Here is a 15,216-nt window from a genome sequence, read left to right as displayed (position 1 = left end):
CCCTGCTCGGCGGGAAGCCTGCTTCTCCCTCTCCCTCTCCCCCTGCTTGTGTTCCTGCTCTCACTATGCCTCTCTCTGTCAAATAAATAAATAAAATCTTTAAAAAAAAAAATAAAGAAGGCATAAACTGTCAAATTTGAACAGGGCCTCTACTTTCCAAAGTTAAAAACTGTGCAGCATGTTTGGCTGTTGCATGACTCCAAATGTGGATAAGGTACAAAGAGGAAACTCAAACGAAAGAGTAACCTGCAAACAAAGAAACTAAGAATATGTTGAACGTGAAGTCAGCCAAAGTGGAGGAACGCTGATAAGTAAGCCTTCCTGGACGCTAACGTGTTCACATATTCTCAGCACAATGGGAGTAATTCTGTCTAATGTCTTCACTACGCCCAAGATTCAAGTTGAGGGAAAAGTACAGTTTTGCCTAAAATACTCAGGTAAATGACCCAACTGCATATCTGGCTGTGTAATATGTGCTTGCCATCCAATCTGGATTTTTATTAGTAAACAGCAGTAGAGTCCAGATAATACAAATCTTCCAGAGTGACATATTCAGTGTTCCCTGCTTTTTCAACTGCCCAAACACTAAGAATCCTTCAGCTTTAAGCCTGCACTCCCCCAGCGCTGGCCCCTCCTATCTCCACATTCTTGAACTTTCAGCTGCTGTGGGTGTGTAGCAAGGATCGCACCATGAAGCCCTTCGTAGGTGGACCAATGTCTCTTCTATTTGACCTAGATCAGTTGGCTTAATTCACACAAGTATATTGTGTGTGTGTTCCTCAAGGCCAGGGACCATGTCCTATTGTTTTGGGGCCCCAGGAGCCGAGCCCAGTGTTGAGTGAATAGGAATTACTCAAAGGACCCAGGGAACTATGCTGTAGGCAGGCATGGAGATGACCCATGACTTCTGTGCATTTGCAGCAACTTACTGAGCAACAGTGAATTGAACATTTATTAGATGAGAAGGTCATAATAAGCAAGAAGTAGCATTTGCTTTTATGTCCCACTTTTTCCAAGATGTCTGTTAATGGGGCATTTGAATAGTTGCAAGATAAGTAATAAAAAAGAGATCTATGTCTCACCATTTCTTGGCACTCAAAGCCTAAAAGACAAAATGTGGCTATTCTCATGGATACTGTAATATGGAAAGGCAACTTATATGACAAAAGTATGAGGACTACTATGGGTCAAAATTTAGGGGAAAACACTCATCTTGAAGTTTAGCAATTTAAGTCAAGGAATGATAGCAGGTGATTTGTGAACCATTAGTTTTTTTTTTTTTTTAACTAATTACCATCACTGTGTGGGTATATATATGTCATATACATATACATATATATATGGCATATATATATGCTATCTCACCGAATTCTTTTTTTAGAGAATAGTTTTTCCAATCTGATATTAGGATTCTGGTTCTCTTCTCTCTCTCTCCTTCTCTCTCTTACATACATTTCTATAGCATTGTCATTTTAAGAAGTCACTTGAATTCTCTGTGTCATATTTTCCCAAGTGTTAAATGGAGATAATATGACCTCCCCAGGTTGCTACTTCATAATTAAAATTTTATTTCATACATAGTCAACACCCACTGTGTTCCAGGCACTGTGCTGGCAGGAAATAGAGAAAATACACCACTCCTGGTCCCGAGGAATGCATATTAGGGAAAGACAGACAAACATAAGCAAACACATTTCCACATAGTGATGGGTTAAGAAGACATCTATATACTAGAGCGAGGGGAGGGATGATCACTTGGGGGCTCAGCAAAGGGCAAAGAGGGCTCTTGGGAGTAGTCATGATTGAGTTGGGTTTTAAAGGACAGTTAAGAGTTTCTCAGCAGCCTCTGAGGGAAGGGCATTCCAGACAGAGGTAACAACACATGCATGAGCATGGCAGCCTCATGGTCCATACAAGGAAAACAGATACCTAGGGTTCTGGGGAGCATCAAATGAGATCATGTATGTCAAAGAGCTCTGAAATTTTTACCTTGTTTTACACAAGTCAAGAGCTTTTTTTTTTTCCCTTTGAATGTTACCAGCATTTTAAAAATGTTTTAAATGACAAAAATAAGCCAAATGTGAATAAACACCAGCCAAGCAGTCCTTGACAGCTGTTCCCCGTGGAGCACCACGGTGCATAAAAGCTTGATGTTATTTAGGGGGCATGACTCTGGGACCCATCATTCACAGAAACTCCTAGGTGACTGTTGTTTTGGCCTCAGCCCCCCTTTCTGGGGCTGTCGTTGAAAACAGAATGAACTGAATGCACTGCTTCTTATTGACCTTGGGCTCTTTGAAAAATCAAGGAGCTTCTGGGATCATTCAAGCCATAGTAGACCCAAACTTCTCACATAACCCCACCACCCACCTGTGTTCCTGTGGGAAGCTCTAAGGGCAATTTGTTCATCTCAAAGCAGAAAATGTGCACTGTTTTCACCAAGTGTGGGTTATTCTGCTGTGTATTGAGTGAGTGTTGTTTCATTTGCCTACTTGCAGCCCTGGAAACGGTGTAGAGTGCAGGTTACACACCAAGACAGTTGACATGGAGTATTCATTATTGTTGTCCAAGTGACAGAGCCCATCATTAGGAATGACGATGCCTGCCAGTTTGCTGTCCATTCCAAAATGAGAATCAGCATCACTCACAAAAACCAGGAGATGGAGGGAGTCATTCCGCCACCCAATCTTTTCCTACAGTGAGAAAGAAACATTTGGGTCATATGGGATAGAGGCAGGCATTTATTGAGAGTGGATCAATTGTGATTGGACACATTCAGATTATAAAAACTATATTGCTGATCTATCTATTTTGGCCTTTTTCACCTATTGTGAGTTGATAATTATTAATGTATTTAAAACATGAAATTCTATGGCAGTTGCTTTTTCTTGGATAACACTTTCAGATGATTTATGCTTCAGAAAAAAATAGTTCCACTATAATCACTATCCAGTTGATCTTGACTTTTACATAGTTAATTATTTTTACTGTCCAGCTTTCAATTTACCAGAAAAATGAGGAGAGGGAATGAAGGAGGTCATAGATTATCCCAAATCCAAGCTGAAGCAAAACTGGTAAGAATGCAATACACAATGGACTTAAAGGATGCCTGTTTTATTAAAATGTCACCCAAAATTAGGCACATTTTTCTCTTTCTACTGATACCATCCAAAAATTATAAATGTAATACAAAGATAAGAATTGCTTATCAAAGTATAACCTCCAGCATATGGCTTTTTAAGATGGTCTGTTGTCTGTTTCCTAGCAGAGCTCTCCTCTTTAATTGATAATTAGTCCAGGAACTAGTGGGGACAAAAGCTGATCCTGGCAGGGCCATCCCACCTTATTCTTTTCCTTCCTTCCCTAATACCTTGCCCCTCACCCCTAACCTTCCAGGATTTTCAGCCCTGTCTGTTTCCTGGTATTTTCCAGGAAGAGCTGTCTTCTGAAGACCGGGGAATCATTCCCTTGGATACCTGATTGTCAAGGAGGAGAGGTGTTCTTGCATTGTTGTGGGGACAACGTAGCTTCTGATACCTATTTTGTTGGTTCAAAACAATAGATATCTAATCTTATGTAGAAGTTTGTACTGATTCAGGGCATTTTTACTTTTTTCATTAGTTTCTGCCTGTGATTTCTATTTTTACCATGGTTAATTAAAAAACTAATCTACTCTTGATCTTTGAAAATTAATCATACATGACTATCGTTTTAACCAATTTTTCCCAACATTACTATAATTTTATTAGATTATGTGAATATCAGACGTAGAAAACTATCTGTTTCTACATAACTGAATTACGAATTTTTGAAAATTTTGTGTTTTAAGAAATGTAGAAATATGGCAATTAAAGGAAAGAAAGTTAGCTAAGCTTTTCAAAGGAGATTTGCTAATAAGAGATGTAATTTGCGTTAGCCCTCAGCATACCTTACACACAGCAGCTTGCATAATTGCATCAAATCCACCCTCTGGTGTGTCAATATTAGCAGAAATTTTCTGATTCTTCACAATTTCATTGAATCTTTCAGCATCATTCGTCAATGGCAAAATGTGCTTGAATCCAAATGTAGGTAAGCAGAAGTATGGAATACTGCTGCAAAGGTAAGATGTAGAAATGTTCTTGATGAAATATGATACAGCACACAAGTAATGGACCTAGTAGCCTAGCAACTTCATCCGATGTGAAGATGGATTTTCCTCAAGTACCTGACTCTGGAACTTGGTTAGGAGTCTCCCGGTTAAGCTTGTTTCAGCATCTCCCTCTTACCCCTCCCAAATTGACCTTATTAGCTACTACTTAGCACTTACTCTGTGTTTTACTTTGACTCAAGCTCAGATAACAGATAATCAGGTCAGACTCCCCACTCCTCTGTGTGTGTGTGTGTGTGTGTGTGTGTGTGTGTGTGTATAATCACTACCTTCTAGCGCTTCTCAACCAAAATCTACCATTAAGTTTCCGTGATGACAACAATTCCTTTGTATTCTGATAGCTTAAGCTGTTATCAAGTATGAGTCATCTTGTAGCAAGTTTGAGAGAGATACCCGTCTTCTTTCTCCTCTGCTCCTTCCTGTATTCCCAGCCCTGCCTGCCGAAGGCCTAAAAATCAGACAGCGCTCTTGGTTCTGGAGCTTAACTCGACTATGACTGAACAGACTGTTGTGGACCTGGCTAGGAATAAAACTACCACTTAAAACAGTTGACACATGGGAGAAATGCCATGTTAGCATGAGATCTGCCCCAAAGATATTGCAGTTGAACAGAAAAAGCTGATCATGAATTCAGCCACATCTTATTCTGAAAGCCAGTTAGTAGTTGTGGATGAGACTTTGGACAAGTTACTCAACCCTTTTGAGCTTCGGGTGTTCATTTGCAAAATGGAGATAATGGTATAGAGCAGAGGTTCTCAAAGTACAGTCCCTGGACCAGCCGCATGAGCATCACATGGGAACTTGTCATAAATGCAAAATCTGGGACACTCTTCCAGACTTACTGAGTTAGAAATGTAAGGGGTGGGCTCCATGATGCATTCAAATCTTCCTGATGCATTCTAAGGTTTGAGAAACACTTTATAGAAGTACAGAGACAAAAAAGAGCAGCCCCCAGTGAGGTAGGTTGTGCTGTGCCGCGTGGGGAAAGAGCTGGTTGACTCTTGTAAGAACAGATTTCCAGGTTCAGGAGCCTGTCTTGTGTGCACACGAAGAGCTGGAGCATCTTTCAGGGTGAGGTTCCTGTTCACCAAGTTCATCTGCCTGAGGTAGGCAGTCAGTCTTCAGTATTCACAGATTTCATATCTGCAAATTCACCTACTCACTAAAATTTATTTTTAACCCCCAAATCAATACCTTCGGTACTTTCTGAGTCACTCATGTACACACGCAGGGTGGCAAAAAATTTGAGTTACCTGGTTCACATGTTCCCAGCTGAGGTGAAATAAGGCTCTGTGTTCTTGCTTCAGCTCTCAAACTATAAACAAGCATCCTTTTTGTGGTCTTTTTGGTGTCATTTTTTTTTTCATTTTTGTGCTTTTTGTTGGTGATTTTGCTGTTTAGAATGGCCCTCAAGTGTAGTGCTGAAGTGTTGTCTAGTGTTCCCAAGGGCAAGAAAGCTGTTATGGGCCTTACAGAGAAAATATGTGCGTTAGATAAGCTTTGTTCTGGCATGACTTATACGGTGTTGTTGGCTGTGAGTGCAATGCTAATGAATCAACAATATATATTAGGTGGTCTTTAAACAGAAAGAAACAGTAAATAAAGGTATGTATTGATCAATTGGGAAAAAAAAAAATGGCCAGAGGCTCACATGAGCCTAATCCCGTTTCCCCTTGGAGCAATAGTTTAGCATTTGTTAAGTCAGTGTTTGAGGACACCTTGTAGAGCAAGACTTCCATGAATGATGAGAATCAACTATACAAATCAGAATGACTATGGATTCGTTCCACACGGAGAAATGGAGCTCTGCTGGAACCAAAATGCTGGTGTCTGCAAGGTAACTATTTTCTTCCTGTCAGTAGACTTTCATGGGAAGTAGGTCATAATCCAAAATGTCCTCAGGTTTCAGAACAAGGGGAGTTGGAGGACCCCAGCAGTCTGAGATGTCCCAAGATAGACATCTCCAGAATGGATGCTCTTGGTCATATCTGGCTCCTCCCTCACCTGCAGCTGGCTTTCTCAGCTAACAAAAATTTGGGAAGCCCTGGTAGCCAGCAAGACTGGAAACTCTGAAAGAGCCTGGGCTAAGGATCTTGGATGGATGAGGCCCATATTTGCCTCTGGAACTGTTCTTTCTTGGGCATTCCCCTAACCTATGATGAGTAAACCTACAGTCCTGTTCATTCTTTCAGCTCTGTCAAGACACCTGGTTTTGTGGGCCCATGAGCCAGCCTACTGCTTCTAGGGAACTTCTTGTATTTCCTTTCTGACTCATTATTTTTAACTTTAATTCTCAGAAGGCAATCTTATTCTCTTATTTTTAATATCTTGCATTAGCTTTCATTGAGGCTCTGAAGTGCAGACCACAGATAGTATCGACTAGTAGGATTCTTGTAAGGCCTGCTTGAGATAAAATATGCAAAGCACACAGCACAATGAGCTTTTCAGGTTAAGTGCTTACTAAACATTAATGTCATTTTTTACATAAATCACTTTTACACAGAGTCTAGCACAGACTTGAGGACAGAATATGGATTTGGCCAATGACATCTCTAGAATCATATTTTTTTTTCCTGATTAAAGGAATAATACATGTTCACTGAAGAAAATTTGAGTTAATATAAAAGTGTAAAGAAGAAAATAAAACAAATTTTAATAGTTATGAGATGTATCACAGTTTGATAATCTATTACTAAAAATTATTTCATAAATCTTTCTGTAATTAAATAAATGTAGTGATCCTTCTGCATATACCTTTGCAGACTATATCTCTGCTTAGAACTGATTCTTTCAAGGGAAATTGCTGGATTACTTTTTGATCCATATAAGCAAACTCCTTTCCAAAAAGTTTGTATCAATTACATCACAAACAAAACAAAACAAAACAAAACAAAAATATACCAATGATTAGTTAAAAATGGCATCTTAATTTAATTTTTCATTTCCATTTTATTGCTACTAACACTGCTAATTTGTTCATATTTATTTACAGTTTGTATTTCTTCTTTTGCCACTTGCCAACTTATATCCTTTGCTCATTTTCTTGGTTTTTATTTTCTAACTTAATTTTTTTTTAAGATTTTTATTTATTTATTGAGAGAGAGAGAGAATGGTAGAGAGAGAGCATGAGATGGAGGAAGGTCAGAGGGAGAAGCAGACTCCCCGCTGAGCAGGGAGCCCGATGCGGGACTCGATCCCGGGACCCCAGGATCATGACCTGAGCCGAAGGCAGTCGCTTAACCAACTGAGCCACCCAGGCACACTTCTAACTTAATTTTAAGAAACTTTTCAAAATATTAAATTTTGTCTTTGTGCTTTGTCTTTTAATTATGTTTATGCTGTTTTTGGATACCTTAAAACTTTTTATGTAGTCAAGTATTTTTCAACCTTTAATTAGAGATGTATTTTAAAGAGTTATATGAGGAAGAGGTTTAATTTTCTTTTCAAATTGTTACCTATTAAATGGCAATGATTTAGCATTTGTTCTAATTGCTCTGATAGCATTTAAAGTAGTTGTGTGCTGGAAGAAAATGCATTCGATTTAGAATAAGAAGACTGAACAGTTGTCTATTTTTGGGCAAGTTACTTACCACTGCTGGGCCTCAGTATCCTCATCTGTAAAATGAGACTGATAATACCTACTTCACAAAGTTCTTGTGAAGATTACATGAGATAAAAAGTATGTAACTATGTGAGGTGTACCATTGTCCCTATAATCTAATTATTCTTGGAAATTGTTAGCTTAATCTTTTATTTTGGGCTGCTTGTTCACCCTGTACCAAAACGGCATTTGAGCATCTCTGAAACCAAAGAACTAGCATTCCTATCTTTTTGTAAGAAATTTACACCTTTGTGGGGGCGCCTGGGTGGCTCAGTTGGTTAAGCAACAGCCTTCGGCTCAGGTCATGATCCTGGAGTCCCGGGACTGAGTCCCACGTCGGGCTCCCTGCTCGGCAGGGAGTCTGCTTCTCCCTCTGACCCTCCCCCCTCTCATGTGTTCTCTCTCTCTCTCATTCTTGCTCTCTCAAATAAATTAATGAATAAAATCTTAAAAAAAAAGAAATTTACACCTTTGTGGGTTAGAATTGCTAGATAGATCTACTAGAACTCTGTGCTTTTAGAAAGTGGAATGAAATGTTAGTTTATTTATTTACTTTTTTAAAGATTTTATTTATTTATTTGACAGAGAGAGAGCACAAGTAGGCAGAGAAGCAGGCAGAGGGAGAGGGAGAAGCAGGCTCTCTGTTGAGCGGGGAGTCAATGCAGGGCTCGATCCCAGTATCCCGGGATCATGACCTGAGCCCAAGGCAGATGCTTAACCACCTGTGCCACCCAGGCGCCCCTGAAATGTTAGTTTAATTCAGTAAACAGACTCATGTGCTAGGAGACCCATGTAGCTAAAGCAAAGCAGAATGTCAGACTTGGGTTATGCCAGGAAATTTTGAGTGGAGATCCCCTGGTTTTGGTCAAAGTCCTTCCTCTAACAGAGGTTCATATTTGGCTATTACTATTTTAGCATAGCAATTGAAGGAAGTAGGTACTCATTACAAAATAATTTGATTTTGAGTCCCTAGATAATAATAGATTTGCATTTAAAATGCAGAATAATTATGAAACACAATATACAAAAATTCTATTTATATTTTTGTTAGAATTTTAAATAAATATACATAAATTAAGATTACAATGATACATACCAAATGGCTAACACCATCTTTTTGAGTGGGATTAGAAATTATTTCCTTTTTCCTCTTTTTGTCAGCATTCTCACATGGGCTTGTATTATCTTTGCAATAAGAAACTATTCTGTACACTCATATATATTTATGTTTGTGTACATATAAGAAAGATAAGCATTTCATAGTTCTGCTTTCTCTTTTGCAAAACTACAATGACTGCCTCACCGTTGGTGTCATATTGAAAAGCAAAACGTGAAACAAAACATAGCACATATGGAATGATGTTAAAAAAGAAATCTCTCACAGTGTTTGATAGGGGAAGAAAATTTGGCCTTTGTGTTATTAAATGTATTTTTTAAAGATTTTATTTATTTATGTGTCAGAGGGAGACACAGAGAGAGAAGGAACACAAGCAGGGGGAGTGGGAGAGGGAGAAGCAGGCTTCCCGCTGAGCAGGGAGCCCGATGTGGGGCTCGATCCCAGGACCCTGGGATCATGACCTGAGCCGAAGGCAGATGCTTAACAACTGAGCCACCCAGGCGCCCCACTATTAAATATTTTTAAATGCACATTACAACCTATCTACAAATATGAAAATGGAGAAACTATATTCTTGTTACTGTGTCTTGGATAACAGCCTAAGGAAATCTTCTTTAAAAATGTAAGCCACTTCAGCATTCTTACATGGTGAAATAAAATTTCTTAGTGACTCTACATCCAAGGAAGATAAAGAAAGAAAGCTACTCCAAAAAGCATTAGAGATTAGATTAAAACAGAGGTTTTAAAAGTGTGGCGCACAGACCCACAAAGGTCCCTGAGACATTTTCAAAGAGGCCTTCAGGTCAAACTGTTTTCTGATAATAATAAAAGATGTTATTTGTCTTTTTCACCGTGTTGACATTTGCACTGATGCTGCAAAAACAATGGTGAGTAAAACTGCTGGTGCCTTTGCAGGAATCAAAGCAGTGGCTTGCAACTGGCTAGTGGTCCTTAAGAATTTTCCTGGCAAGTATTTATCATCATAGTAAAATTGCTGGTTCCATTTGATTATCCTTGATAAAGCAGTAAAAGTTATTAATTTTATTAAGTCTACACCCTTGAATACATGTTTTTTAAAAAATATATATTTCTGGGGCACCTGGCTGGCTCAGTTGGTAGAGCATGTGACTCTTGATCTTGGGGTCATGAGTTTGAGCTCCATCTTGGGCATGGAGCTTACTGAAAAATAAATAAATAAATAAATAAATAAATAAACAATTTAAAAAATATTTCTGTATAACTACATGGGAAATATGCATGTAGCATTTCTGCAGCACACCAAAGGACAATGTTTAGAGTGGGAAAAAAATATTTGCAATTGTTTGAGCTGAACTGGCCTTTTTTTTATAGAACGTTTTTACCCGAAAGAATGCTTGACAGCCAAACTATTATTCCAACTTGGGTACTTAGCAGACATGTTCTTAAGTATGAAAAAAGCCTGTCAGTTCAAGGAAAACAACCCTCAGTATTTGTTGCCAGTGATAAAATTAGAGGCAACTAGAAAATTAAAGTTTTGGAAAACATTAATCTGCCACCCATGAGATTAATAGCGTCTCAGTACTTTAAGATTTATCTGATGAGATTTATGGTGATATTAACAAATGCAACTTTTTTATACTGTGTCATAAAACTTGGAAGATCTATACAATTCACTGAAACAATATTTTCCAAATGGCCAAAGCATTACATTACAAAATCACATACATAAGTAAAAGAGCCATTCAAAGTGCAAGACAGGGGTACCTGGGTGATTCGGTCAGTTAAGCTTCTGACTCTTGGATTTTTGGCTCATATCTGATTCCATGGATCCTGGGATCTGCCCTTGCACCAGTCTCCTTGTTAAGACAGAGTCTGCTTCGGATTCTCTGCTTCTCCCTCCCCTTCTGCCCCTTCCCTTCATTCATGAACTCTTTCTCAAATAAACAAATAAATAAAATCTTTTTTAAAAAGAAAGTGCAAGACAGACCAATGGCTTTATGAAAAGTTCATTGGTACTGTTTCAGATTCCCCTTGAAACTAACTTTTACCTCTTGTCTAGTGTGAATGTACTATCAAAGAAGAATGTCCGCAGACATTGTAAAAAGATATCAAATGCTTTTCTCTTTTCCAACTATGTATCTATGTGAGGTTTGACTTTCTTCATGGAGTTCAACCAAAACAAAATATTGCAACAGACTAAATGTAGAAGAAGATATGAGAATCCAGTTGTCTTCTATTAAACCAAATATTTTAAGAGATTTGTAACAATGTAAAACAGTGCCACTCTTCTTGCTAATTTTTGTTTTGTTATGAAATATATAATTATTTTTAATAATTTTAATGTGCAGTGTGTTTCTTATTGTAATTATTAAATGAATCAATAAATAATTATTTTAAAATTTTCTGTTTTATTTTCTAATATGCTGAATATTGAAAATATAACCCACATATGCTAAAGCTCTTTGGGGTCTTAATTTTTAAAAGTGTAAGAAAGTCTTGACATCTAAAAGTCTGAGGATTCTAGCTTAAAATAACTAGAGATACCAAGAGTTGATGAGAGGAAGAAAACTAATACCTGTTTGTTATATTCTGAGGTCACTCAATTTTCACAATTATGCTAGGATGTGAATATTATTATCCCCATTTATAGGTGAAGAGACCAAACTCAGAGTAAGTTTTTTGTCCAAGGTTATGATTTAAACCCACATCTCAAAAACTCCACACTCTTTCCTTTTACTTCTCATTGCCTTCCTACTAAAGAACATTTTATTCCATAATTATAAGGTTTGGATTGATCAAAGGATTGACTTTTATGTTTGGTATTTGAGTTCTTGGTGTGTATATGTCTGGGAGGTAGTATCTGGACAGAGAAAGTGGAAGTATTAAGGATGTGATGGGCAAGGAAAAAATATAATGTTGCAGGAAAGAACTCGTTGTTTATAATTTTAACTTGTAGTGAATTTTGCCAATAAGAATAAAAGAAACACCTTTAGGAAATGGGAAAATATTGACCTTTCAAGAGATCAAATGTGTGATCCTCCTTTGGGACGCCATTCACCACACCTTGTACAATACTCTGGTCTCCCCCTAACTTCACTCTGTTGGTGTTGGGAGTAAGTACCATTTACGGAGTGCTTCACGGTCAAGCCCAGTACCAAATGCTTCATTACCTCACTGGATCCTTATGACCACTCTGTGTGATCGGTATGGTTATTCCAAACTAAAACTTTGAGGGTGAAACTGTTCACCTAAGGCGATGTTATAAGTGAGTAAATGAATCAGAACCAAATCCAGAGCTGACTGCAAGGCCCATCCTCTTAAATCACCATGCTATACTGCATGCCTGCTCCCCAAAGAATTTCAGCTTTTTGAGGACTGGGTGCAAATCTTTTTCCTCCAGATATCCCCATGCCTAGCACAATGCTTGGTACACAGTTGGAGCACAGTAAACTTTTGTTGAATGAATGAATGAATAAAAGAATGCATGAATGAAATGCAGTCAGAGCTATGAAAAGCCAAACTGCTTCCTTTTTTCTAGGAACCTGATTAAATACAGGGTCTTATTCTTAGATGATAGGCTGCCCACTTAGCTGAGCCATCTGTTTGTTAATTTTAATTGTTTTCTCTGGCAACATTCCTTCCTCATTGTTTCCCATTGTCATTACTGTACTTCATATTACTACATTTTATCTGGCCTATGGCAGAAAGAATGATTTTTAAACAAGCCCTCTGAGACAGAGGTAACACTTTGTAATCCTAAATGAAACTACACTGCTGGACTCTCTACCAAAGCTTATTGCAGGAGAAAGACACCTAACATACCAAAGATCTAAATAATACAGATTTTAAACGGGTACAACATTCTCTGATTTAAAAAAACAAAAAAGGCCAGAGCATTAGAAACACTTTTATATTAAACAGTTAGGAGGCTGTTAGAACAAAGTTTATTTCACTTTACAAGTGAATCAATTGATAACAGTAATCATACCTTATTTTTTAAAAGATTTATTATACAGTATAAATCTGTTCTCTAGAAATCTGTTTGTTCAGTGTTGCTGGAACTGCTAGAAAGATCCATTCTTTTTTTTCTTCCCTACTAACAGAATCCTGGCTTTACTTGGGGTAGCAATATGCTTCCTTTGCATCTAGCAGTGGCCATGTAACCAAGTCCTGCCAATGAGATGCAAGTATAAGGAGGTGGGGAAAATTTCTGGCAAAACTCCTTAAATCAAGGAAATAAAATTCAACATCCATTTATGATTTAAAAAAAATTGTACCCAACAGGGAATAGAAGGGAACTTCCTTGATCTGATAAAAGGAATCCAAAAACCCATTAGCTAAGAGCATAATCAATGGTGAGATGTTGAAGATTTCCTCCCCAAATCACAAGCAACATAAATGATATCTCTCTCCACTTCTATTTAAAATGACCCCAGCCAGTGCAACGAGGCAAGAAAAAGAACAAAGAGGTATACATATTGGAAGAGGAAGAAGTTGTTATTCATAAATGACATGATCAAGTACACAAAATTCTAAGGAATTTACAAAAAATCAAACTAGAACTAATGAGAAAATTTATCAAGTTTTTAGGATACAATGTGAGTATGCAAAATCAATTGCATTTCTCTATGTTTTCAACAAACAAGTAGAAAACATCTTTTTAAAGAGCCTAGGAATAAATCAAACAAAGGACGTGTAGGGTATCTACCCTGAAAATGACAAACCATTACTGAGAGAAAGAAGACAAGATCTAAATGAGTGGAAATATATGTCATATGCAATGACTGGAACATTCAGTATTTTTAAGATGTCCATTATCCCTAAATTGACCTATGATTTTGGTGTAATTCTAATCAAAATCTCAGCATATTTTTTTGAAGAAATCAACAATCTGATTCTAAAATTTCTGTGGAAATGCAAAGGATCTAGAATAGCAAAACAAAAGAGGAACAAAGTTGGAGGATTTACACTCCTGATTTCAAGACTTTTTATAAAGTTGCAGTAAGAAAGATGATAAGACATTGGTGGTTACATGGGCGTATTCAACAGATCAGGTGAAACAGAATGAAGTGTCCAGAATTACACTCATACATATGCTCTCAATTGCTTGTTAACAAAAGCATAAAGATAATTCAATGGGGAAAGAAAAATCTTGCTTAACAAATAGTGCTGGAGCAATTGGATATTTGCATGGAAACAAAAGACGAATCTAAGCCTTTTCCTCATTCCAAATATAAAAATTAATTTGAGATCATAGACCTAAATGCAAGAGCTTGAACCATAAAGTTTCTAGAAGAAAAAGAGGAAGAATATTTGGGATATTTGGTTAGGCAAAGATTTTTTAGGACAAAAAATACACTAACCATAATATTAAAAATTGACAAATCAGACTCCCAACAAAATTAGAAACTTTTGTTTGACCAAAGGCATTACTAGAAAAATAAAAACACAACCCACAAACTGGAAAGAAATATTTATAAAGCACATATTTGACAAAGAACTTTTATCCAGGATATACAAGGAACTCATATAACAATATTAAGAAGAAAATCTAATTTTTAAGAATGGGCAAAAAATTTGAAAAGATACTTCACAAAATAAGATACGAGAATGGGAGAAAAACACATGAAAAACGCTCAACACCTTTTGTTACTAGGGAAATGCAAATTAAAGCTACAATAAAATACACTGTTATCAGAATGGCTAAAATTAGAAAGACTGACAATACTAGGTGTTATCAAGGATTTGGAATGATTGGAACCCTCACATGTAGCTGATGGAAATGTAAAATGGCACATCTACTTTGGAAAACAATTTGATTGTTCCTTTAAAAATTAAAATGATACTTATTATACAACTCAGTAATTCCAATTCTAGGTATCTATCCAAGAGAAACAAAAACATACATACACACAAAGATTTATAGGCAAGTGATTGATCATAGCAACATTTTTCATGATAGCTTAAAAATGGGAAACAGCCCAAATGTCCATCAATGAAAGAATGAATAAATGAAGAATAATAAATACATACGGTGGACTACTACTTAAAACAAAAAGGAACAAACTGCCGATAAACACAAAATTGTGGATGAATCTCAGAAACATTATGTTGAACAAAAGAAGACAGAAATAAAAGGTATATACTATGTTATTTCATTTATATGAAATCCAAGAATAGGCAAAAACCAATCTAAATTATGGAAATCAGAAAGTGGTTACCTCTGGGGTAGTTGAACTGACTATAATATGGCACAAAGAAACTTTGGAAATGTTCTACATCACATTTTAGGTGGTGATTATGTTGGTATATTTCACTGTCAAAACTCATCAAACTGAGCATTTCCGATGTGTGCATCTTGGTACATGT

At 37.1% G+C, this 15,216-nt stretch overlaps 1 protein-coding gene across 8 annotated transcripts in view; it reads right to left on the bottom strand.

The window, feature by feature from the left end:
- ITGB6 (integrin subunit beta 6) overlaps window positions 1–15,216 on the bottom strand; it is a 127,128-nt gene that overhangs the window by 54,457 nt on the left and 57,455 nt on the right. For 7 of the 8 annotated variants that reach the window (XM_073883502.1, XM_073883504.1, XM_073883503.1 and 4 more), the window contains 2 exons: window positions 3,929–4,094; window positions 2,532–2,693 (listed from right to left, as the gene is read on the bottom strand). In XM_073883502.1, the coding sequence (XP_073739603.1) occupies window positions 2,532–2,693; window positions 3,929–4,094 (328 nt within the window). The remainder of the gene's footprint in view (window positions 1–2,531; window positions 2,694–3,928; window positions 4,095–15,216) is intronic. The other variant, XM_073883499.1, reaches the window with a different exon arrangement.

This window comes from Callorhinus ursinus, unplaced genomic scaffold, assembly GCF_003265705.2.
Source record: "Callorhinus ursinus isolate GAN/ISIS: 27379988/994484 unplaced genomic scaffold, GSC_fseal_2.0 scaffold2, whole genome shotgun sequence".
In the NCBI taxonomy this organism is placed as follows: domain Eukaryota; kingdom Metazoa; phylum Chordata; class Mammalia; order Carnivora; family Otariidae; genus Callorhinus; species Callorhinus ursinus.
This window is presented reverse-complemented; position numbering and strand designations above follow the sequence as displayed.